The 27,930-nt window shown below is 25.0% G+C and overlaps 1 protein-coding gene across 1 annotated transcript; it reads right to left on the bottom strand.

Annotated features, from left to right (window-relative positions):
• Positions 1–3,443: 3,443 nt before the first annotated feature.
• LOC129969086 (exocyst complex component 7-like) lies at positions 3,444–27,411 on the bottom strand. Its single transcript, XM_056083495.1, has 21 exons — positions 27,164–27,411; positions 25,992–26,157; positions 25,683–25,767; positions 25,081–25,186; positions 24,820–24,937; positions 23,554–23,598; positions 23,226–23,343; positions 21,924–21,993; positions 20,371–20,435; positions 19,061–19,125; positions 17,923–18,029; positions 17,008–17,112; positions 14,741–14,860; positions 14,578–14,637; positions 14,400–14,495; positions 12,728–12,851; positions 11,787–11,907; positions 9,882–9,977; positions 9,476–9,572; positions 7,781–7,956; positions 3,444–6,415 (listed from the first exon to the last, which is right to left on the bottom strand). The coding sequence occupies exons 1-21, from the start codon at positions 27,194–27,196 to the stop codon at positions 6,313–6,315; spliced, it is 2,076 nt and encodes a 691-aa protein (XP_055939470.1). The 5' UTR covers positions 27,197–27,411; the 3' UTR covers positions 3,444–6,312.
• Between the last annotated feature and the right edge of the window lie 519 nt (positions 27,412–27,930).

The following is a 27,930-nucleotide window of genomic DNA, read 5'->3' as shown; positions in this document are numbered from 1 at the left end:
TGCTCAAAATGCTGAGTACTCATTGTTACGGTCTCATCAAGATCCAATATTTTTATGTGGGGAAAGAAGGAAAACACCTTTATTAGGAAGTGAGAAAATTCTCCCACTGTTTTTTTTAAAGTTTTTTAAAGCATCCCTATTAGCATAAAATATTCAACAACATTGTTACGATATTTACAAAATATTGGCCGGCATTCAGAATATCGGAGGGATATCGTACAGTTATCTTGTGTTCATAGGGATGGGGGGAAAAAGGTGAACAGACTGATATTGAAGCTATGAAGAAGATGCAATTGAAATTGTGTGTGTGCTGAAATAAAAAAAAAAAAAAGAAAGTTTAAGAAATTAAAATTATTAATGATTAAAATTACGAACTTTCCATTACTTGGAAAAGAGGTTGTCCTAAATTGAAAAATGTATTCTCCGGAATTATCATATAGTTTTTCCGAGTTAAGAAACGGCGCAATGAAATGTAAGCAACTAAATAAATAAATACACAAAAATAATTTAATAAATAAAAATAATTTAATCAATAATATAAAATAAACAAAAATATTTTTTAAAAAGAAAATTGAATAACGCACATGAAATGGGTGGGATCTGAAGATACATATTTCATTTTAAAATCAAAGCCTTTTGTGTTGCATTACATTCCTCAGTATTATAATTTTGTCTTCCTTCATCTCCAGAAATCCAAATATTGGTGGCCAAGTTAAACACATTCATCATATCTTTTTAAATTAACAAAAAGTAAAAGTACAATCGCTGCCTTTTTTTATACATGCTGCAGAAAATATCTGAAAAAAAATTTTAAAACTGATAAAAATGGTAAAATATTTTTAGCCCTCATAGTTTGATGCAAAGGGGGGGGGAGGGTATCAATAACTCCCTTGTCCTCCGATTATACTATTAAATAAACTACTTTTAACCAACATCTTGGAAAATGAAGCATTATATAAGGCTGAAGATATCAAGTTTTAACACTGAACTACCAGAGCGGCAAAATGACCGCTTTTCAGATTTTAACCCTCCGACAGCGTAATTTTTTTAGATTACTATTTAAATGTGATATTTGCAAACCAGTTCAAATAGTTTTCAAACAAAGTGAACTGATAGTATATTTTACGCGATAATAATATTATTTAACAATCTGTAATCGCCAAAATAAACAAACTCCGAAAAACGAGGGATGCAGAAAATGAACTGATTGTCAACCCGCGGAAATCGCGGGATAAGCAGCTGGAGGGTAAATCAAAATTGTTAAATTCCAGGTTTTCATTTTTCTTAAGCTTACTGTATAACTTTTTCTATAATGTATAGCTACTTAATTTTTCCATATCTGTTTCTTTTCTTTCGTTTTTTCTAATAATCATATGTACGACTACAGTGTGCAGTCTTTTGACAGCTACAAAATATAAGAAATTTTATAATCAGCATTGAAATCTCAAATTTACTGCTAATTTTAAGTTTTCAAAAAATATGTCAACGCTAACAGCGTTGACATATTTGTATTAGGAGTACAATATGTGCTTATGTATAATTTGCTTTACGCCGCGTACAGAGAGCCAACTGATGATAACTCAAGAGGTAAAATAACAATCATTTAAATCCGATTACTGGCTCTGTACGCGGCATTACAAACATTTGCGACCTACCTATTTGCAATAATAATAGGTCACAAACTCTGGGTAATAAGCAAATAAAATTAGTTGGTAGTAATTTTTGTATTTTATTCCGTTAGGTTATTCAAACACAAATTCAAAAATGTATCTCAACATAAGAGAAAACTTCTGGAATAAATAAATAATACAACCGTGCTCTACTATGAAATATATATTTGGAACTAAAGCAGCATTCACAAAAGGCCAACTATTGTGCACAATGGAAGGCCACGCCTAGTTCAGGAACATCACTTGACCCCTAAGGGATAATAGAAAATAGTTTTCTCATCGGGACAGTTATTTGCCACTGTCCCATTGCGGTCACATGATCTTCCTGAAGTAGGCGTGACCTTCTATTGGGCGCAATAGTTGGCCTCGTGTGAACGCTGCTTAAGGATGGTAAACACGATCTATTATACACCGACTCTGAGCTATTAGGCACGGGTAATAAGAAAGAGAACATTGTGAATAAGGGTAGACAACGAAAAATGACGAGATTGTTCTGAAAACGAATGTGAAAGGTATGATCAGAATATTGAAATTTGAATTGGTGGAACTGTTTGCTAAAAAATTCAAGGAGATTCTAAACCTAGAAGATCCCCGCTTCATACTATTTTCAGAAAAATATCAGAACCAATGGATATTCGAAACACAATATTATGAAGGGAAAAGTAACAAGTGTATTTTCATTGATACTTGACCATCACCTTATAAAAAATATAAAAATGTGTAACTATATTTATATAAATTACTGAAATAAAATATATTTCCATTTCTAGACTCCCTTCTAAAAATGTATAAGCCTAAAATAAAAAAATTCTAATAATTACATGAGTTATTTTGTTGCCCATGATAAATTCTGTCTTATTTATAATTGACTAGAAAAGAATACAAAGTTTAGTTGAAAAATCGTAATTTGAGCGACATCGGCAGTAGTAGATATATACGTAAAATGTCGGTAGGTTTAGTGTTAAAGACTAAATTAAGTGTGTTCACACATAAAAGATCTCAAAACTACAGAAATAAATTTTATTATTAACTACTACACAAGATACATATTTTACACAATTGCCACAATGGACATTTTTTTATATACAAGTCTGAGCACCCCTGTCATCTTACGCCTGGATATAGATCCATAAGAGAGAGAGAGTAAAAATGCTTATTAATATTTAATAATTCTTTAATAACATTCAATATATACAGAACACGGAAAATAATATTAATATATATCCAAAATTGTTGTTAAAACATATTTACTCTAATATTATGGACTACAAAATCAATTCAATAAGCTGAATATTTTCTAATCAATAATTAAGAATTTTAGGAAAACGTTTCTTTCTTGTATGACTTGATTCATATAATTTATTCAGAATGTATGAATGTTTGTACGAAATGGATAAAGAAACAAGCAAAGTTTATGTTGGATATTAGTGAAGCAAGCAATGATCAGAACATAAAAAGGAAGATTTCAAAACAATAGAAATAAATTTTATTATTAAGTATAATACAAGCTACATATCTTACATAAATCTTATGTAATATTATATTATATATATTATTTGACAATGAAGGAGAGAGAGAATTTCCTCTTTTTGACTCTATGATACTGTTTAATTCCAGCATACATTTCTCCAGCTCAGCCTATAAGGAACTAAAAACTGACTAACAAGCAAATTATATTATTTATATTATATATATATATATATATATATATATATATATATATATATATATATATATATATATATATATATATATATATATATATATATATATATATATATATATGCCTCTAAAGTTTTTCCAATAATTTGATTCACAGGAGAGTATTAATAACTCCCATCCTGCCACTATATTAACATATAAATTAAATTTAATCACCATATTGCAGAATGAAGCATTATACAAGGCTGAATGTATTTTAATTACAAAGTTTTAAAGACAAAACTACTCAGGTTCACACACAAACAAAGAAGATTTCAAAACTACAGAAATAAAGTTAATATTAAGCTATTATACAAGCTATCTATTATATACAAAAGCCATAAAAGGCTTTTTTTTATATACAACTCTGAGCACCAATAAAAATCTAAGCCCCGGATATTCATCCTTAAGGAAGAAAAAAACCATTATATACAGAACACAGAAAATAATATTAACATCTATCCAAAATTCACATTACAAACAACATATTTGTCATAATATTACAGATTTCAAAATCTATTCAGTAAGCTGAATATTTCTAATCAGTAATTAAGAGTTTTAGAAAAACACATCTCTTTCTTTTTGATGATTTAATGCATGTAATTTACTCAGAAAGTATGAATGTGTGCATAAACAGGAAAAGTTTATAGGTTGGATACCACAAAAGCAATCAAAGATCTATTAAGGTTGTGATCAGTATAATAATGAAAATGAAGGAGAGGGTAAATTCCCTCTTTTTGACTATATGATACTGTTCAATTCCAGCATGCATTTCTTCAGCTTAAGCATATGAGGAACTAAAAACAGACAAACATGCATTTATTTTTGCCTCCAAAGTTTTTTTTAACAGTTTGATGATTCACTGGGGGGGGGGGATATTAATAGCCCTTTGCCCTCCCACTATACTAATAAATAAACTATCTCTTAATCACCATCTTGCAAAATGAAGTATTATAAAAGGCTGAATGTATTTTAATTACAAAGTTTTAAGAACTACACTAATCATGTTCTCACATACACACGCACACACACAAAAGATTTCAAAACTACAGAAATAAAGTTTAATATTAACTATTATACATGCTACCTATTTTATATAAAAGCCATAAAAGGCCTTTTTTTTATGTACAATTGTGAGCACCACTTATAATCTGAGCCCCGGATATACATCCTTAAGGAAGAAAAAACGTACAATATATACAGAACACAGAAAATAATATTAACATCTATCCAAAATTGCCATTACAACATATTTGTAATAATATTATAGATTTCAAAATCAATTCGTAAAGCTGAATATTGTCGCTTTTTTGCTGACGACTCGAGTCTTATAATTTACTCAGAACATACGAATAGGTGCAGAAACGGATATACTTTAAGTTGGATACTATCAAAGATCTATTACAGCTGTGATAAGTATAATAGTAAGAATGAAGGAGACAGTGAATTCCCTCTTTCTGCCTCTTTGATACTGTCCAACTCAATATCAGCATGCATTTCTCCAGCTCATCGTATAAGGAATTAAAAACTGACAAACACAGCAAACATTTTTTTTTTTGTCTCCAAAAAGTTTGATTCATAGCATGGTATTAGTAATTCCCTGTCTTTCCAATATGCTAATAAATAATCTAAGTCATCATCTTACAAAAAATTAGTGTTATATAAAGCTGAATGCATTTTGCTTATCAAGTTTTAAAGACTATTCTAATCATGTTAACACACACACACACACACAAAATTCAAAACTATAGAAATAAAGTTCAGTATTACTAGGATATACAAGCTATCTATTTTATACAAAAGCCATAAAAGGACATTTTTTATATACAACTTTGAGCACCCTGTCATCCTACGCCTGGATATCGATCCATAAGAGAGAGAGAGAGAGTAAATATGCTTAATAACATTTAATAATTCTATACTAACATTTAATATATACAGAACACGGAAAACAATATCAACATCTATCCAAAATTGCCATTACAACATATTTGTTATAATATTCTAGATTTCAAAATCAGTTCGTTAAGCTGAATATTTCTAATCAGTAATTAAAAGTTTTAGGAAAACACATTGCTTTCTTTTTGATGACTTGATATATATAATTTACTCAGAACGCACGAATGGGTGCAGAAACAGCAAAGTTTAGGTTGAATATACTGAAGCAAGCAAAGATCTATTAAAGCTGTGATCAATATAACAATAAAAATGAAGGAGAGAGTGAATTCCCTCTTTCCGACTTTATGATACTGTCTAATTCAATTCTAACAAGCATTTCTTCAGCTCAGTATATGAGGAATTAAAAATTGACAAACATGCAAAAATATTTTTTTTGTTTAAAAAATTTTATTCACAGGAGAGAATTAATAGTCCCATGTCTTTCCAGTATACTAATAAATAAACTATTTCTTAATCATTATCTCGCAAAAACCGAAGCATTATACAAGGCTGAATGTATTTTACTTATCAAGTTTTAAAGACTAAACTAACTATGCTTGCACACAAACAAAGATTTCAAAACTACAGAGATAAAGTTTAATATTAACTGTTATACAAGCTACGTATTTTATACAAAAGTCATAAAGATCGCTTCTTATTTACAACTCTGAGCACCAATAAAAATCTTAGCCCCGGATATTCATCCTTAAGAGAGTAAAAATGTTCAATATATACAGATCATAGAAAATATTAAAAGCTGCACAAAATTGTTGTAACAACATATGCAGCTTAATGTAAAGTATCTAATTTTAATCTATCAATTAAACAATATAAAAATAAAGAGGAGAACCAAACAGTTAATATTGCAAAGGGAAAAAAAAAAAAAAAAAAAAAAAGAGAAAGTAAAACAAGAATTGGACAAAAAAATTTCAGTAATATTATAAATCTTTTTAATTTAATAGATATTTTATAATAATTATATGATGAATTTCTTGTACATGTTCTATGCTGCTGCATCAAAGAAAGTATCAATAACGTTCGAAATATCTTGAGGTGTGTATTTTATATATTTATCTGTATTCTTTGTAAATCCAGCATCAATGTACCTAAAACAAGAGACAAATGTATATAGCCATATGCTTATTTATTTTGATTAAAAACATAAAAAATAATAAAACACGATTATTTTTATATTAAACTAATTTGAATTTATAATCTACAGCATGAGCAGTTAATTTACTATAAAATACTGAATTTTTCATATAATTACAAAAATGAAGAATATGGTCCAACATAATGTCATATTCGTGTATTTGAATATGGATCATTATTTGCTTATTTAATCACTGATAAATATTTAATTTTCTTTTATGTTAAGAAATAATTTTTCCATTTAAATTACAGCAAACTAATTTGAAATTATTATTGTCCTTGATTAACATTAAAATCATCTTTAAAAACCCTTAGTGAGGTATAGATTTCAGAGCAAAATTTTTAGATTCAGGTCAGATGATTAAATTAATATTTGATTTACTAATCCTTTGTTCAAACTTTCACATTTATACCAATATGAATAAGATTATACTCATAATTCTTACTATGGAATAACTTACTACACAATAAAAGGAAGTTCTGCAGGATGGTATTTTTGCCCATTTCATGAAAATTGATACTACTCCCCCTATATTTAAAGCTCTTCAAATATTTAACATGACAACACGAAAAAAAAGCTATGATAGCATTCTTTTTAACTTAAAATAAAAATTTAAAAAATCAGGACTAATCTTACATATATCATCAACATATTAAAATAAAAAAATTAACATTTTCCTATTCAAGAAAGTTAAAAATTGAAGATGGAAGAATTTTCTGACGGAAATATAATTTATAATGAAACACTATTTTCTCTTTGTTTTTCATTTTTATTCAGCCATATAATGATTTCAAGCACAAATGTTATAATCTAAATTTATACCAACTTTATAATAAATACTTTATTTCTAGTTGAGTTTAACAAAAAATAACTACTTCAAATCAAAGAAAATAATTTTTGCAGTTTAACAAACATTAATTGGTTATAAGTAATTATAGTCAGAGGCAACTCAAATTGGCAATATCTAACAAAAGGATTTAAGTAATCAAATCGTTTGTTATGATGAATTTCAGCACACCTCAATGCTGTAGAAAGATACACATGAAGTTCAGCAACTTTTATTTTAAATATTTTGCTTTATTTAATTGAATATTATTCCTGGTACCTAAAACTAAAAGCTGTTATTGTATGTTCCTATGTTTATTTGTATACATCTAAAAAAATGGACTTAATTTAAGGTAAATTAATAAAACTTATGATATAATCCCCCATTTTTGCAGTACTTTCAATTCAGTTGCTAGGAATCCAAAATTTAAATAAATCTCAGATTTAAATTCATTCTTTATCTCACAATAAGTAAAAATTTCATAATGCTTACTTTTCATAAAACATTGTATATTTTGGAATAATAAATTCTTTATTGTCTCTTTTCAAACTTTCTCGCAACTCCACATCAGGTACAGCATATGCTTTCTGAGTCCGTGTTATTTCTTCCATTTCTTTATTGAATCCAGCAAATTTGTCTTTAATGTTTTGCTTATCTTTATCTCTCAACTAAAATATAAAAGTACATGTAAGATAAACTAAGAAAATTGGCAATTTATGAAGATATTTTTTACAACATTTTATTTTCTCTCATTTTCCGATGTATGGTTTACAAATTATAATTATTTCCAACTAACATGAATATGAAATACATTTTTTCAGCATTTATTGTAATGATTTTATATAATATAATTATTATCTATCCATTATATAAATATTTTTTATGCAAATACTGTATTTTATTTGGTTTGTCATTGGTAGATAGCAAGTCACCTGACACATGTCATTTGGCTAGATGACTCATTATCTACCAATCTATTGTTTGAAATATTTAATGAAAATTAACATTACATTGTACTACATTGTACAAGTATTTAAATTTTTGACAGTGATATTGTAACAAAAAAACAAAACAGGAAAACTTTAACTCTAAATTAACAGCAAATAAGTTCAAAACAAAATTATTCGTTAATTTTACATTTAGACACACAGTTTATGGCAACAATAATGAGCAGCTTTCTAGTCTCTCAGATAGCAATCATCTGAATAAAGAAACAATAAAATTGTGCATTTGTATCATCTGAATACTTAAACAATACATTGTTAATCTTGCATTAAAAAAAATAGTAAAGGGGAATATCTGATGAAGAAAAAATGCAAAGAAAGACTAGACGAAAATCTGACAATCTGAAAAGAAAAGTTAATAATGAAATTGCTACACTGGCAGCAAAACATGAAAAACTGAATCAATGTTTAGATATTGGGATATGAGAAAAGAATGTTCTCACTGTGAGACTTTTAGTTTTGACCTGAAAGTAGACTGACTAACAAATGTATCTTGTCAAAATGGAAAGATGCAAGCTTCCAACATTGTATGAATGGCAAGTGAAATTTAAAAACTTGCTTACTGGAACTACCGAACATCGGGCACAGTATTGGACAACATTAGAATTGGCGAGCGAAAACGAGTAGGGGGTGAAACATCCTAGTTATTAATAATAATAATAAATAAAATCAACAATACATATTTTAGAATACAAAATGGTAAGAACAATCATGTTTAAATGAAAATAAAATGAAGCATTCTGATAAATAGCACGAAAAATAAAATAATAAAGACACTAATATTTATATTAGTTACCAATTACAAACTATTAACTGAAATACATATTAATTTATTGCTAAAGCAAAAAATGTGCATAAACAAACGATATTAGTCATTACAGTAGATAGAAATTAAAAGAAAACATGATAAAATACACAATGATTTAAATTACTTTAATCAAACAGTTGTAAAATGATTTCTAAATTACAGTTTTAATTATTTTAAATGAAACTAACAAAATCAGTAAATATTTCCCCAATGATTTGCTATATCATAAAAATTAAATAACAAATTTAATTATTTTGGAATTTTTTTCATCATAGCCATTAAAAAAAACATTCATCAGAGAAATTTTAAATTCAATATAAACATTTTTTTTATTATTATTAAAATATATTGTAACATAAAACATTGATACAATACCTTCATACTTGATGGTAGTTGTGATGTATTGGAAACAGCTCTCTGTTGAGATATTGGTTTATCAACTTCCATAACATAATGTAAAACTCGACTCCAACTGAAAATATCAAATAGAATGAAATCTTAAAATATAATTTCTTTATTCAAAAACTCTAATTTATAAAAGCATTCAAAAGAAATATCATAAAGTTAAAGGTAAGGTAATAAGGAATATATAAGGTTTGCTACAAAACTAAATGGACTGAGTGAAACCAAATTGATAAATACATAAGAATGTATGTAGAAAGTATAAGAAGATAAATTTTTCAAAGCATTGCTATTGCAATATTTTATATAAAGGTAAGATTAGCACTTTCAAAATGAAACAACTAGCATAACAACTTTTCTAGTATCTGGTTAAGCTCACCTTTGTGAATAAACTCGTTTTTGATCTCGTATTTGCAGATTTAAATTCTTCTCAACATCTGAAGCATGCAGTTTCACTATTTCAATCAAACCGGTCCTAGAACATAAAATTAAGCATTTTTTTTTATCATTAAGTTATTAGAAAACATCTTTATTATTTATATTCATTTTTTATTAAAAGTAAAAAAAAAAATAATAATTTAAAGATTATACTTTCACAATATTAAGATTCTTTACATAAGAAATTTTTAATACATTTTAATTCAAAAAGAAAAATGGGCAAACCCAAAAGAATTTTGTAAAGCAGATTCAGAAATATAAATATATCAATTTTAGATGATTTCATTCCTCAGAGGGAAAGATACACAGTGTGTAAAAAAAGAACTGTAAAGAAAAGAAAGAAAAGGAAAGTCTAAACATAGATAACAAACTTCTTAAATATCTTAACATAAACAACCACACATAGAAAAAAATAGTTTGCAAGAGTTTTAGATAGTTTGAATTTACAATAAATCAATATATTAAAAAAAATTGATTGATTTCTTCGCATAATAAAAGTAACCCTCTCTTTCTTTATCTTTCATCAACCCTTTGATAAAATTAATGAAAACTGACGCAACAAAATGTGAATAATATAATAATAAGCGAGAAATATATCTTTTTATACTACAACAACTCAATAACATGTCAAAAAGTATAATGTCTATCTATAAGGTTTAAATAAGTTGAAATTAAAAATGAAAAAGTTTCAATTAAAAAAATCTGATAATTTAAAATAAAAAATGTAATCAGAACTTGTTTCTGAAGGTACAATTTAAAAATAAAATAATGAGGTTCTTATCAGATAATATTTGCAAAATATAGGATAATTATCATTTCTAGAGAATAAATGCTAAAGCTGTTATACTAAATTGATATTATTGTATTTCTGTTAGATATATATACATATTTTATATTCAATGTGATTAATGAGTTATTATCAATAATAACCAATGAATAAGATAAAATTATTAATTTCTTTTACAAGATATTACTAATATTATTAATAATAAATGATTAAACATATTAACCATAACATATACACATTTTCTTGGTATCACATATGCTTTTTATTCACATAGATAAACACATCACTGAACAAATACTACACAAAAATTCACAATGGAAAAATTATCAGTTTATCTTCTTGCAACTTTGCCATGAAAATAATTACCTTTTTATAAAAATTAGAACAGAATGCATTTTTAACAAGGAAAAGATCTTAAAAACTTATTCTATTGTTAACATATTTAAATGATTTTGAGAAGAATAAATACAAGTGCCACATTCTCATTAAGAAAAATTGAGATCGCAGATATTATGATGAAATTGCAGTTTTTAGGCCAAAATTAATGGCCTAACATCTGCATCAAGCAATATGAGTCCAAGGAGTTCAGAGAAAGAAAAAGTAATTTATTATGAGCTTATCTTTGTCTGAAAATCAATCTAAAGTTCAAACCATCCCTCTCTTCCTCAAATTTATGCTATCATTTTCCCCCATGGTGCTCCTTTCTCCTACATATTCCAAACTCTGTTTTCTAACTTAAAAAAAAAAAATTAAATGTTTTATTTCTATTCTCAACATGATGAGTTTAATTCTGGGAAAAAAAATGATAAATTTAAAAAAAACTGTCTTTATCCAGGAAAACAGAAAGATTTTACTATGCCATCTAGTTTTATGTTGATAATAAATTTTATCTCAAACACTGAATAAGTCTTGAACATTTCTTCATTTTTGTTTAAGAAGGTTGATTTCTTTTCCTCTAGCCCATTATAATTAATTCTTTGAGACAAATGCTCCAAAATTAATAAATGGAAAATTTTAATACATTATTTAAATAAGTTTCATAAATAGTCAGATACCAACCTCTGAAGGGCTTTAAGAATGTAATGCAGATTATTCAATCGAAATATTGCACATAAGAAGCCATCACTATAGTAATTGCTTTTATTATTTAGAGTTGTAGTCAATGTAGATAATACTCGAGCTGAAAATATATATACACAAAATATATATATTACATCTAAAAGGTATTGAAATTATGTTAATTGTAAATACTTAGAAATACTGAATTCATAAATCAGATAAAACAATAAAATTCATTTCATCAGAAAACTTACAAAATTATATCACATAATAATAAACACTGAAATTAAATAAAATAGAATCTTGCTTAACAGAGCTGATTATGACCATAATTACCAAGGATAATTAAAACTTTTTTTAACCGACACCAAATTTTAAATGTTTTTTTAACAATATTTTCCCTTTTTATTTATTTATTTATTTATTTTTTGAAAGTATAAAAATAAGTTGAAAATACCATCAGGTATTGATATTTTTAGTAAACTATTTCATTAATTATCAAACTTCTTACAGACTTTTTTTGAAACATAACATTCATGAAATTATTTATCAAAATTGTGTAATTAATTTACGCTGTTTCTCTCCCCTTTTTATATTTCTTAAGGGGAATTCATAAGAATATTTTTTCACACTCAATAATTCAGACCTTTATATTTATTAGGCTATGGTTTAAGGATAGTGGAAGGAATTTGCACATATCAATGATAACATGCTAAAGAATCAAAATAATCATTTCTAATGCCAATTTTAACACCTTATCTTGAAAAGTTTTGTCTTAAAAAAAAAAAATTAATATTGTTCAATTTTCTAGTACTGACTTGTTTTAACAAAAATCTTGGTTAACAGATTTACATTTCAACCAGATAATCAAGGTTGTAACATATTTCAAAATAAAAATTCCATGAAATAAAAAGAGAAATATATAAAATAACATTTCTTACTAATGTACTGAGCAAATGCCAATTTTCCTTTATCTTTGGAAGCAGCAAATGATGCATCTTGCAGAGTTAAGACTGAACTCAAAATGTCTTGATAGTCTTGCAGTTGTTCTAATAGCATTATAGCCTAAAATTTATGAATAATCATTGTGACATTGCCTTTAGTAAAAATACATTCAAAGACACTTTCAAATAAAGCAAAATAAAAAATGACCAAAATAAAATCACCAGAAATAAAAATCCTGACATCCAATTAACTTAATGGAATTTCTGATAGATTTACAAAATGTAAATTTTATTTACAATTTTATAAAAAATATGGCATGAATAAATAATAAGTTTTGATATACAAATAGAATTTTCGATTCCCTTTTTATTTTAACAAGTGCGCGAGTTAATATAAATTAGATTACCAAACAATGAAATAAAGGGCTCTTCTTTATCATTATGATTTTACATACAACCAGAAAGAACAAATTAATAATAATAACAAAACTGTATTTACAGGCAATGGTTGCACATCTGCCATTGAAAATTCATCTTTTTAAACTAATAAATCACTGATTTCAGAAAACAATTTCTAATATAAATCAATAGTTTAAAAAAAATTCTGTCAATTTTTTAGAAACTAATGCTTTCTGAACATCCGACAATGAAACTAGCCGTGTTGGGCATATATTATCGATGACATTTTTGTCGTCATTAATCAAGTGCCTTTATACATAACTCTGTTCATCTTAAATCTGTTTTAAATAGGAAATCTTCAAAGTAACTTCAATTTGAAAGTGAAGTTCTTGAAAGTAAGTATGTTCAAACTTGATATAAATAATGATTAAATTTTGTTTCCTAGTAATCATACGATTTGGTATAATCACCATTCATTAAAATTTTGAAGATCTGATAACAAATTAGATCTAATATTTTGGTAGTAACAACAATAAATAACGAGTTCATGCTATATTCACTAGTTGAAAAATAAATTTCTTTTAAAATATATTTACAGTAATAGTCTCATTAAGAATAAAAAGACTTCTAAATCAAAAATGTTTCATAGCATTTGAAAAAGCTATTTATAGGTTCCAGATTTCATATTGTATTTTCTAGCAATTTAATCCACAGCAATTATCCTAAAACTGAATTCAAAGACACTTTTATATTACCTCTCAATTTAACATTTATCAGTTTATAATAAAACAGTAGAATCGATTAGATTCATTTAGATTACGTTTGTAAATAACAATAAAGTACACATTTTACTAAGTTTTTGGAAAACCAATTGATTACAGCAATAATAATCATTGATACTAAATTAAATAATCAGTAAATATTGCAAATTTTAGATAAATAGACACACAAAACACAGCAATAATTAGAGAGACAGCTTTATAACTTTTGGAGAACTTTTGAGATATGTATTCACTAGGTTATATTATTCAAAAATAAATAATTTTGATTTTTGAATATCAAAATTCAAGCAAGAAAATTAAAAATTGTCAAATTGATGGGTCAATTTAAATTTTTACTTTGAATTCTAAAATAACATGGGGAAGGGGGAATAAAATCTAAAAGTTTTGTCTTCTACTTTAAGCAGACTTAATGTTAATGGAAAAATTAAAATGCAAATGAAATAATCATGATTAATGAATGCAAATGAATAATAGAAACAGCATCTTACATTGCTAGTCAACTGATGAACTGTTCCATCCTTTGGCATTTTGGTATCAGGATCATTCTTGATACTTTCAATGAATTCCTCTAATGTTTTACTAATCTGTGTAGAAAAAAAAATAGAATGTATTGTTGGTTTTATAAACATTTAAGATTTTAAAGCATGAGAATGAAATAATGCTTACAGTTGCTTGAACAGTGATGACAAAACCTCTCAGCTTATCATACAATGTTGAGGAACACCCCTGCATATTTTAAAGTAGAAAGTTCATAATGTTTTAAAAACGAATTAATTATGTAAAGTATCATAAAATGGAAACAGAATAATATAATTCCTAAATAAAATACCTGGAACAGTTTTTCAAAATCAGCCTTAATAACCATCAAATGGCGCAAAATGGGAAAAAGATTTAGTGCAGCTGAAAATTCATGCCTCGAAACACTTTTTTTGACTTTGGACACAATCAACTGTAAAAAAAAATTATTAAATAATTCATAAATTTAAAAGAAAGGGAGAAAAATCTTCAAAACTTATGGTGAAGGAATTTAAAGTAGTAAGATTCAAGGATAACAAACTACTAGCATTTTCACATAAACAAATAAATAAAAATATTTCATTTCAAATACTTGTTTTATACTCCATCAGAATAAATATCATTTACAACCCAAAAAAACAAGAGTTCTTACAAGATTTTCTTTAAGAAATTATTACTCTAAACATAAATTTGAAAGCCTGCAAATTAATTCAAAATTCATTACACACACACTAGTCATTATCATATTTAAAATAATTTAATGACACACTAGTCATTATTATATTTAATTATCACACTAGTCATATCATATTTAAGTCATCATATATAAAAGCTTATATGTTTCCTTTTCTAAAAAATTTCATATTTCACAAAGGGTTATTTTACAAAGTTACATCTTTGAATATTTTTAAGTTAATTACTTTGATCAAATAATTTTAAACCAACAGAAATAAACATTAGACTTCAATTCCAATTTATTCCACAAAAGATTCTTATAATACAATTGTTAAAAATGCAATACTAACAATTTATCTGTAACTAACAGTTTATGCAATATTAACAGTTTATACAATACTAACAGTTTATCTGAGTGTGTATATTAGTTCTTGCTTGAATAATAGCATTTGACTAATCCCAGAAACAAGTCTAAAATCCCTCAAGCACCACTATTTGAAGCTAAGCAATGATACATGTACAGATCAAAAGTATAGTAAATTTCACAAAAAAATCATAATAAGGCAAATAAGACTTCATTTTTAATTAATAAAAAAATTACAGTTGGTTAAATACACATGCATATTGAATACACTTAATTGATTAATTTATAAAAATTCAGCTAGTTTACAAATTTATAAAATTCACATCTAGTTAAAATTTTTTGTTGATACCAAACATCATTATCAAATTATTAACATTTCATTTTATGAGAAATAATTTAAAATAAACTTCTAACAAATACTTTTTAAATACATGTTCCAAGTATAAAAGGGAGAATAGCTTTTATAGAACAAGTAATACATGAAAAAAAAAAAAAAAAACATTTTTTAAATCAATTTCTACTTAGGTCAACAAGTTATTTTTTATTATTTATATATATCTTATATTATTTATGATCGGGTGTTGCATCCGTAATCTCAGAGCTTGGCGATGTGGTGGCCAAATAGAAATTACTGGACAAATTTAATTAATTAATTAGTATTTGAAAAAAACTGTATTATCATAAAATGTCATCCGCTGCAAGTTTTACAAAAATATATTTGAACTTAAGTGAATGAATAAAAAGTATTTTATTAATGAATGAAAATTTGAACAAGATATTATAAATATATATAGGGAGAGTGTGAACTAATAGTAGGAATTGAAAAATAGGATTTAGAAGAAAGTTTCAGGTTTGGAGATCTTTTTAAAAAACCCTGAATTATATATATATATTTGTTAAGTAAAAATAAGACAGAGATAAAAAAAAAAAATTTAACTCAAATGAAAAAATTATTACAAACACATTAGATGGCAAATGCTTGTGCTTCAATTCAATATATTCTATAAATAAATTAACTAAATAAAAATATTACCATAAAAAATACACAATAAATGCTTTTTAGATAATAATAACAAATGTTGCTTACTAATGCAGTATTACCAAGAAAAGAATTTAAATGGTGCTATAAATTTACTATATGTTTGGTGAAAAGTATTTTGTATTACTGATTTAGCTTCTTTAATTCAATTTCTAAATCCTGAAAGTGAATAAAATATTGTAAATACTAAACCCCAGCCAAGAAATGCCACTTAAAAAAAATTTATTTGTTTATTAATGTTCTATGTAATTCTATAATTTTAAAATTCGATAATATACTTTTAAAAAATAAATTTTGAGCCCTTAAGGTTAATATTTGTTTGTTAGGAATTGTTTCTAGCTAATAAATCTATTTTATGATCCCCTGCATCATCATGATCAAGAAAGGATGTAAAAAAAGTTTTGGGAAATTGCACTCAATAATATCAAAAAACATTTTCATTATTTATTAACAATAGCCAGCATATTTTTTCTATATACAGGTAATTATCAATAAAATATACCTCTCCTTCAGATACAAGGTTCTCCATAGCTTGAGTAACAACTCTTTCAAAAACAATCTTCTTATTTTTATTTGGAATTATACCATTCATTAGGTTGAGTTCACTCTAAATGATAGAGAGAAAAAATAATTTAGCAAATAAATTAATTTTCTTTTTACAAAACATATAAATTACAACAATTATATGAAATAATTTACTACCTCTATATTTTAATTTTAAGAATATTGATAAAATGCTCATAAAAACTAGAAAAATATTAATAAAATCTTGCATTCTGGCAAAACTGAGCTTTAATCAACTAAATGCTCTCCTGTGTTTATTGTAGGTCAATCTTTCAGTAAGTAAGTTGTCATATGAAATTTTGATTGAGTGAGCTGCAACAAAGTTATAAATTTTGTGTCCAAAATTGGTAAGAAATGAACAATAATTAATGTTTATTTGGAACATTTAAGTCTGAAATACATATGATGACTAGACCGCTGGATGACATTTAAAGATTGACCGTCATTCATATTAAACATCTGAAACAAAATCTTTCAATAAATTGCATTAATGGAAATATTAAATTTCATAAAATTATTTTAAATTAATTTTTTTCAGCAACAAATCTATAATTTGATGAAGTATTAATTTATTAAATTTTTGAGATTACAATCGACTAATCAATATTAATCATAAATTTTTTTAAAAAAAATGCTTCAAAAATAATTTTTTAAAAAAAATAAAGAAAATTTTAAATAAAATCATGTAAATTCAAAATCTGTTTTTTTTTTTTGTTTTTGTTAATAATAAATTACCATTAAGAAAACTATTCATTTGTTATAAAAACTGATTGAAAAAATTTTTACTTCTTGAAGTATGTTTGCATTAAAAAAAAGATGTACAGTTTAAATATATATTGATCTATATACTAACCTGCATCAATTTTAAAAGTCCACTAACCGAAGTCATAAAAGACATAACATCATTTTCTATAACTTCATCTTTCGTTTCATTTAAATGAGATGACTGAAACCTATGCCCTATAAAAAAAATGCAAAAAGCTTTTAAATAACTAATTATTAACTAGCCGGATACAGAATGAGTGAAAACTAAGAGCATTCAAACATTCTCTGATATTCTAACTATGTGTGGCAGAAAACAAAATGTAAACAAAAGCTTCTACATACCCAATTCTGTAAAATTCAGTGAAATCATTTTTAAAAAATATGTACAAAAACTTTAAATACAAATGAAATTGCTTTAAATAGCAAGTACATATGCACCACAGTACATTTAGAGGGATTCAAGAATGCTGTCATTTAAAAACTTTTTTCAAAAAAACTTTTAGGAAAGATTTTAAAACTTCTGAATCTTTAAAAAAAAAAGTGTAAATCCAGAATTACATTTATTTACAAGTGAAACGTTTATTAATGGTGATATATATTATATATATTGAAACTAAGCAAATTTTCTAATTCAAGTCAAGAATATGTAAAAAATTCAGATTCAGTAAAAAAATTCATACAAATGCTAAACTAAAAGAATATGAATAAAATAATTAAGAAAACAATTTAGTAATCTATATTAATTTTATTTTGAAAGTTTAAAATATAATATTGTTTAATCTTTACTAATACTAAGATAACATAAACAAATTATTTTTCCAATAAATGATGAAAACTCTACGGTAGAAAATATTTATATAAAAATATTTAATAGCAAATGCATACTTCTTAGCAGAATAATTTATTTTCTCTAAATCAACAGGCTAAATTTGTTGAAAATTTATAATTAGGGGTATGAAAATTATAGGTGATTATTTCTTATAATATCTAAGGATGCATATAAAATTATAATTTTTAAATTTATAATATTACACTAAATATAGCACACATGGAAACATGAAAAATCTTTTTCTAATTTTTAAAAGTTAATCAGTTAAACTGTCTTAAATCAATACAATAAATGAAACAACTAGAAAGAGAAATTGAAAATATTCTTTCGGATAAATTTTTGGAAATTCTACATATTCTTTTTGTTCCATATATTATTTTATAAAGAAAAATTTTACCTAACATTGCACTTTCAACTGTAGGAGAATACTTTGCAATGACAGCTGTTGCTTTTCTCACGAACCTAAGAAAAAAAATTTTTACTGATATTTATTCAAAATTTGATAAACTTTTTTCAAAGAAAAGCAGATTTAAAGAAATTAAAATAATATGTAGTTTTAAAGCATTACTTTTAAAAGCTATATTGTAGACATAATGAATGCCTTTTCAAGAATTTTTTTTGTTTTCAATTATATTACCCATGAATGATTTGATTTTAGTTTATCCATTTAGAAATACAGTAATTCAATGTAGTGGTAAATCAGTTTAATAGTTAAGCAGTGGCACTGTATTGAAAATACCAGATTTCAATCTGCAACAGCCAACAAAATATTTCACAAAATGGTAATTCAAGTTTAAGGAAATATACATTCTGACACAAAATAGATGCTTATAGTAACCTATAATAAGAGTCAAGCCTCCAAATAATTAGATGAAAACTAAATAATATCTATTCAACATATAATTATAGAACACAAAAAATTCAATTCTTTTCTTTTTATTAAAAAATGCATTTTTATTGAATGCATTTTTATATTTTTAATAAGTTCTGAAGTATACATATGAATAATTAAGTATTAATACTTGAAATTAGTTTTAATACTTGAGAATATTTGATATTTGAGAATGAAATTTTTGACATAAAAGAAGCATAATTAATTAATATTTTTGAGAGTTTATTTGTGACATTTTCTGTATCTATTTAAATCGATGCCAACTTCTGTTTTGTAAATATAATGACATTTATTATGTATTTTTCATTTTTTTTTTGGTACTATTATCATTTTTGTATCATTATAACATCTATGTACAATTTAATTTAAAACTGTAGATTTCAAAGTCTAATAAATCTTTGCAGAAATCACATTTCAGTACCAGAGTTAAGGGATTGAAGTAAAAATTTTTTAAAAAAATAAACCAATTAACATAATTTGCAAGGTGGAAATACATTCTGCAAACACTTTAGCCAATTTTTTATTATGACAAAAACTGAATATTTTATAAATGAATTATAAAGCTTAAAAAAAAAATTTCAAATAAAAATTATTGATACATTTAAAAATACAGTACGCACATGTCTTAAATGTAAAGGAAAAAGACCACTGTGGCACTGGATTAAAATACAAGGATTATAGAATTATGAACTCAAATTTTATGGACTCAATCTATAGTACTATTTGCATAGTTAAATAAGTATTACATACAGTATAAATGCATTCTTAAAATTTTCATTTTCAGAAAATTTATTTCAAAATAATTATTAGCTTACATTTGTTGAATTTTCTTTGGTGGTCTTCGGGGAGTGGACTCTTTAGCTATACTTCGACGGCTTCCCTAAAATAAGAATTTAATTTTTGTTAACAACAAAAATTTAAAAATAATTATTTAAAAAAAGTATAAAAATAAAATGAATGACGTTAGCACTTTTCAATATAATTAAACATATAAGTAATAAGACATCCAGAAATAATATTTAAATTTTTTTAACTATTATAAAATGCATTTCATATGAGCCAAAATCATATTTCAGATAAAATACCTTACCTCATTAATCTACAAAAGAAAAAATAAGTATGATTGATTTTAAGATTGCTAATTGTGATTGATTTTATGATTATGAAATTTTAAAAATAAAAGTGAGAAAATAATAATTGAATAAATAGCCAAAAGTAATCAATTAGTTACAGAGATATTCACTGAGAGATATTGCAGAAAGCAAATTTCTTACATTTTCGACATAAAAAAAATAATTCCTCTTTTGACTTTTGCTATTTTATTTTAGAATATGTATTTTTCATCAATTGTAACTAATGTAAAAGAAAACTAGAACAATGAAGATAGCATCAAAAAAACTATTAATAAAAATTTCAACTATCAGGAAATATATGTTGAATTGCATACAAAGTCAACCATAAATTTAATAGCATATTTGAAGCCATTTCACATTTTGGATTAAAAACTTTCAGAAGAGTTTTAACTTTTCCACATTTAAAAAGTAATGCAAACAAGTTAATATTTAAATTCATTTTTGCCAGAGCTTTTATATGATGGTTTCAATTTTCCTCCATATAATTTCAGAAATTGCTTAGATTCACCATATAATTTTGGCAAGAGCAGCATGCTAATAAATATTAAGCATGCAATAGCTTATATGCAACAACAATTGTATGCTAAGCATGCTGTTTTTATGATAAAAAGGTAAGTCTTGCACTGTTTTGAACAAAATTGCAACTTCTTCAGCAAACTTTTTAGAAACATTGCACAATGAATAGATAATATAAGTAACACTTTGTTTTGAGAATCACAAAAAATATCTAAAAAATTCTTTACTACTAAGTTCTGCCAAAAACAAATACATCCTCAAAACTGAATAAACTCAAGAATGATATTTCAAACATTAATTATAACTTGCAATTAGAATAAACTCCATTTTTTTAAAAATCATAATAGATGGAGGGATAGAATTACCACCATTAAAAAACATTAGTTTTAAAATCTTCTTTATTATAGATTATTATAGATAGATATTATAGACTTTATTATAGATACTTTATTATAGATCCTCTGAAAATGTAGGATGGAAGAAAACTGAAAAAATATTTCTATATAGTTTTTTTTTTTTTTTTTGTATTTTTAACAAAAACTTTTAACAATAACTATACAAATCTTTTCTGTAGTCGAGATATATTAAACAAAATATGAATTACAGATAAAAAAAAGTTTTAAAAATTAAATATAATATAAAATATTAATTTATATAAGCTGAATATGTGCAAAATAAATAAGAATAAACAATGATAATGTAATAAATTATTAGTTTACCATTTGCGGTGAATTTTGAACAGTCAATGTATTACTACTTCCACTAGAATTTTTCAGATGATCTTTTAAGCTGAAAAAAAGAAATTAAGAAAAAACAAATTAATGTTATTTGAATTGAAAGATTAATAAAAACATTAGTTAATTAAAACATTTCATGATATTTGATTAGATATTCAACCAATCATTAATTACCATTTTATTAAATAAATTATCAAGAATAAACATCCTAAAAGAGCACTTGATTCCAAAGGCATATATAAAAAAGTAAGAATATTAATTTACTTTCTGTCTGATAAGAAAGAGTAATTAAAATAATCTTATTATTGTTTTCAAATTTTGTATAACAAAAAAAATTAATTATCCACTTTGCCTAAAATATATACAAAAATAATTTATTATAATTAATTTCCTTCATTCTGTGATTATAATTATAATTCAATATTTAATTATGCAAAATATTTTATATCGCTTGTTATGTTTATTTTATTACTCTCCATCACAGCTTGTACTGCCTGGATGGAAATAAAAAGACTCATTAATGAATCATACAATGATTTTGAATTAGGAATTCGTCAATGAAAATAAATGATTATCTAAAGATGGACTCCACAGTACACAAGGATGTGTAAATTTCATGTTAACACTATATAGCATTTCAAAGGAGTTCTTATCAGACAGGAAAATATACATCTTCTGATTATCTTTTTTTTGATAAATAAAATTAAATTTAAAAAAATTTATAAAAACAAAATGAGAAGACAAACTTTGTATCTATGCCAACTTATGGAAGTTTGGTCATTTTGTACAACAATGCGTAAATTACCAAATTACGGAAAAGATAATTTGTAATTGATAATAAAAATCTGCTCTAATTATAAATAAATAATTTTGACTAATTTCAACCAATAAAAAAAGACCAAGTAAGTTGTTACTTAAATAATTTTAAAATATTATTCAATAAGATTTAAAAGATATTTTCAATGTGTTCCTACCCGACTTTTTTTCCCCAAAAAAATAAAAATAGAAGATCCATTGTTCTTGTTTTTAAAAGAACAAGAAATTAGCAATATTAGTATTAATTCAGAAAATAAATATAATACATTATATCAAAGTACTGTTTTTTTATATATAATTTACATTTGGCAAAATCTTCCATTTATTAGAAACCAAAAATAAAATTTAGTGGATTATGTTTAATAAAAGATATGATAATAAAAATGATAATTTAATCTTAAAATTGACATAAATTAATAATGTGAATATTACTACAAGAAATACATAAAATGAAAGTAATATACATACTTCTGAATTGAGCGAGTTAATACACTGGAGCGAATAGCGGAGTAGACATTAATATATTCTTCTGAATTATTTGCTTGAAGCCACTGACTAATCTTTATTAAATCTTGAAGAACATTTTCTGAAAATTAATAAAATGAATAATTAAACAAAAATATTTTTTTTTTTTAAGTATGTACAAAAAGAACAAAACAGTGAAATAATAATAAAACAAGATTCATGCTGCTGTAAAACAGCAGGACCCTTCTTCACTGAATATATATTTCCAATAGATTAGAAAGAAAACTAGATAAGGGTACAGAAATAATAATAAACATATTTTAATAATTACCAGGTATCTGTTCTACTGTTACTTTATCTTCATCTGTAGGCATCTCTAGGGAGAAAAAAAGAAAAAACAATTTACGAATTAAAAATTTTAAGTTTCTAACTTTTAAAAAAACTTAGAATATTTTTTTTAAAAATAAACAGAATATAAATATAATTTCTTTTTATTTTTGAGCATTTATACATTATATTTGTAGAGACAGGATATAAAGAGCACAAAACACAAAGAAGTAAATATCTTTAGAAGAATTTTTTAAGTTAATTTTAAAGTGAAAAAAATACTCTTCAAGATAATTCTAAAATGTAATAATAATTTATACATAAGATTTTAGAATATAACCCCCCACCCCACTTCTCCAAAATTCAAAAAATAATATGATCATTTTGAAGCAAAAAGAATGAAATAAAATTATATATACACTTGAAAATTAAGTTTTGCAACATCTATAAATGACAGAACTTTACTATGCAACATTATTTCTAAAGTAATCAAATTAATTTCTTTTAAAAAAAGAAACATTGCTATAAAAATTTATTTTTAGATGTCAACAAGAATCTAAAAGTATTTTTTTTTTCTTTTCCTAAATAATTATTGATAGCTTGATTAGATTTTATAGGGTTTAATGATATAAAAACAATTTTTTTTATCATACTGCAGTAACCTATAGAGGAAATTAAAATGTTGCTTTAAAAATTCTGTTATATGCATAATAACAGTCAAATTACACAGTAAATAAAAAAATCTACAGTAAAAATAAGATTGTAAAACATGTTAAAAAATTCATCATGGACAGTAAAAAATCAATCCAGAATATAAGTATCTGGAAATGATGAATTGAAAGCAACAAAAGCATTGATAACTGAAATGTGAGTATACCAATAAATTTGTATAACTGACATTCAGCATTAACAATTGTATAAAAAGGAATGTATTCTTCCAGCGACAAATGCTTATGAACAAAGTGTATGTGACTGATTCTTAACTGTTTAAGAATTGTGCTTGGACTTTTTGTTACACAAACTAGTCCAACATCAATAAGATGTTTAACTGAATTAAGTTTATTTGCATCTTTATTTCTCACTGAATTTAATTCTTAATGACTAAACTTTATTTGATATTTCTAACATATATGATATAAATTTCTAAGAGAAACAATTATTTCTTTAAATAATGTTTAATAAAATCTAAGATTCATATTTTCATACAAAATGTTTTTATTATTATGAAATATTCACAACTAGAAAAAATGCAAGACTTAAAAAAACATACCATCATCCATTCCAAGCATATCCAAAACAGTTATAGCAGATATTGGTTTGCTGTACCGATACAAAATATTGCGAAATTCAGATTGCAAAGATTCAGCTCCATCATCGTAGAGAGTGGACTAATAAAGATTATAAACGGAGATAGTTAAAAAATATCATATTCACAATATAATGCTGAAGTTAATGCTTTGAATATTAATTTACAATATAAGAAATACATACAAAAAATTTTACATTAAAAAAAATTCTAAATAATACTAACTAATTCAACAAGTTCTTGGCAGTCTTGGTTATTCTTTTGAAAAAAAGCGATTGAAGACTGAATCTTCTTAAGACATTCTAAATATGATTGTAGACAACCACTAGGGCTAGAAAAAGAATAGACATTTTTAATTCTTTAATTCAGTTTCATCAAAGTTATATTCTGTAAATAAGAAAAAAAGAAGATAAAAAATTATTTACAGATTAAGTCTTTCAAATATAATTGAAAAGCAGCTGATTTCAATAGAATTTCTTACTCAGAAACTTATAATAAAATTCTATCATGAGTATTTCTATAGAAAAAAAAATAATAACATTCTCCAAAGTTAATTTCAAAAATAATCTATTAAAATAAACTATCCACAAGTTTTTATGAAAAGGACATTTACTTTAAAAGATGAAATATTAAAAGATGAAATATTAAAAATGCTAAATCATAATTTGATTCCTAGGGCTTCAAATACTTTGAGAGTATCATAAATAAATAAGGCATAACAATATCATGATAATCTTAAGCTGAACTTTTAGGTATTTTAATTATTTTCATTCTTCAGATACTAAAGGAATTAAAACAATATGTTTAATTTTAATACTAAAACTCACCCATCACGTATTTTAGATTCAACTTCTTTAGGAACATTATAATATTGAATAACATAATCTAAACGATCCAAAATTTTATCAATATCTAAGAACTAAGTTAAGGAAGTATACTGGAAGTGATTTTCATTGGAAGAAACTAGAACAATAAGTATAAAGATAAAAATAAGATTATTACCATAATTTTAATTGTTTTAAGCTGGAAAGAAAGAAATATTATAAATGTATTGTATAAATTTGAGAATTATATACAGAATTTTTATCCTAACAAACACACATAAATTAATTATTTACAGTAAGTTTCAAGGATACTTTCTTGTCTCCGTTGCAAATTTCCCGTTTCTAAATAAACTGGCAAAATTGTCTGCTCAAGTTTCATTAAATGCTCGTCAAATGAAGTAAGAATTGAACACATATCTTTGCTGAGAGTGCTGCATTTATCCATTTTCTCTCGTAACAGTTTCAAACTGTTTGTTTCCTGTTAAGGGATATAAAATAATAATTTTTTTAAAAACATTCATTTTAAATAAGGAAAAAAAATTTCATTCTTTACAACGGCATTTAATTTAAATTTATTATGTTTAAGGATTAACCAACACAAATCGGACATTGAAAACATTTCCAAAAAAGTACAGACTTTGCTCAATTACACAATTTTAATTTACTAAACTGTCACTTGAAGTAAATTGCATTTCGAAAATTTCTATAAATATCTGTAATGAAAGTGTTTTCTTATATAAATCCAAAATATTTATTAAATTTTATCAACATAAAAAAATAGATGCCTAACATAAAGTGAATTTTCAATATTCTATCCAATGCATATAAAGTAAAAATATACTGTCATGACTGATTTTTTTCATCCAGATTAATTAAAAAAACATTTCATATTCAGCATTATGTACATTGTGAAGAAGTGTATTGAAAGTCAATTCAGTTGGAAGGCTACTGCAATATCCATAATTATATGACCAATAAAATCTAAAATTTTAAGCATGACTTGTTGTCTATGTATCATACAAAAATATAGAACCAGGAACAAACTTCAACATAGAGAAAGATTCAGAAATTTGATGCACCAAGATTTTTTTCCAAGTCTGATTGAACAAAAATTTATTATTATTATTATTTTTTAATTAGTAATATTTTTAACAATCAGTGTTTACTTAATTGCACATTTCACTATAAAAAGGTCTCTATCAAAAAACAATCCAATTTTATAAAGAATTAAAAATTATTGAAAAGATTAATATAAATCTGAAATACAACGCACAATAATTAAAAAAAAATAATAATGTGATATTGCATCTGACATATAAGAGTCCAAGAGGTAAACGCCTCTTATAGTATCAGGACTATTCTGATTTTCTATTCATAACTGAATAAAAAAAATGTTATCAGATTGAATTGGATTACATTTTAATAACCTAAAACACTTGTGATTCCTATTAAGTAACAAAAGAAAAAGACATAAAGGTAAGTACCTTCTCTAGTTTCAAACCGGGGTCTTCCATCATTTTGGAGTTCGCAATAAATGTAACTTCGCAGAAAATTTTACTTAAAATAATAATATATTAAGATCATTGGAATTCTAATGATCATCATGATCCGAAATAAAACAATTTATTTTAAGAAATAAAGTCATGAAAATCCGATTCTATGGAGAAAATATCAAAAATATAACCATAAATCAATAAAATAATAAAACAAAAATTCGTTGCCAGACGTAAAATACGAAACTGAAACTAATTTTTTTAGGAAGTTGAGTTGTTTCGAAAGTCTGCTGGATTGAATTTTGGTTAATTAACATAACCTAGGCTAAGTACAATAAAATCTTTTCCCGGGACACTCGATAGTCCGGGAGCAAAGTATCACATGATATTATGTGATATATCCACAATGTATATATCGCATGCCGACCAGTTTTGTGAAGTTATCATAATGTCGTTCGGCATTTTGTGCTAACAGGGAAATTACTTTCATGCGTATTTAAAATAGAGCACTAATTTGGGTATCTAGAAAACAATCCTCTAGCTTTCAGCTAGCAGTATATTTTCATTTTAAGAACTTTTTAAAATATGATGAAAAGAATAAGGAAATTGAGACATTGTATAAGTTGAGACTACAAAAATCAACTACAATTGTTTATTTAATTGATAGATAGCGCTACAAGTTTTGGGGGGATTGAAATGCACAAGAATAGAACCTGGGACCTTGTGGTTCGCAGTCCAGTAACATAACCATTATGCAA

The sequence above is a fragment of the Argiope bruennichi genome, chromosome 5 (assembly GCF_947563725.1).
Source record: "Argiope bruennichi chromosome 5, qqArgBrue1.1, whole genome shotgun sequence".
Lineage (NCBI taxonomy): Eukaryota > Metazoa > Arthropoda > Arachnida > Araneae > Araneidae > Argiope > Argiope bruennichi.
This window is presented reverse-complemented; position numbering and strand designations above follow the sequence as displayed.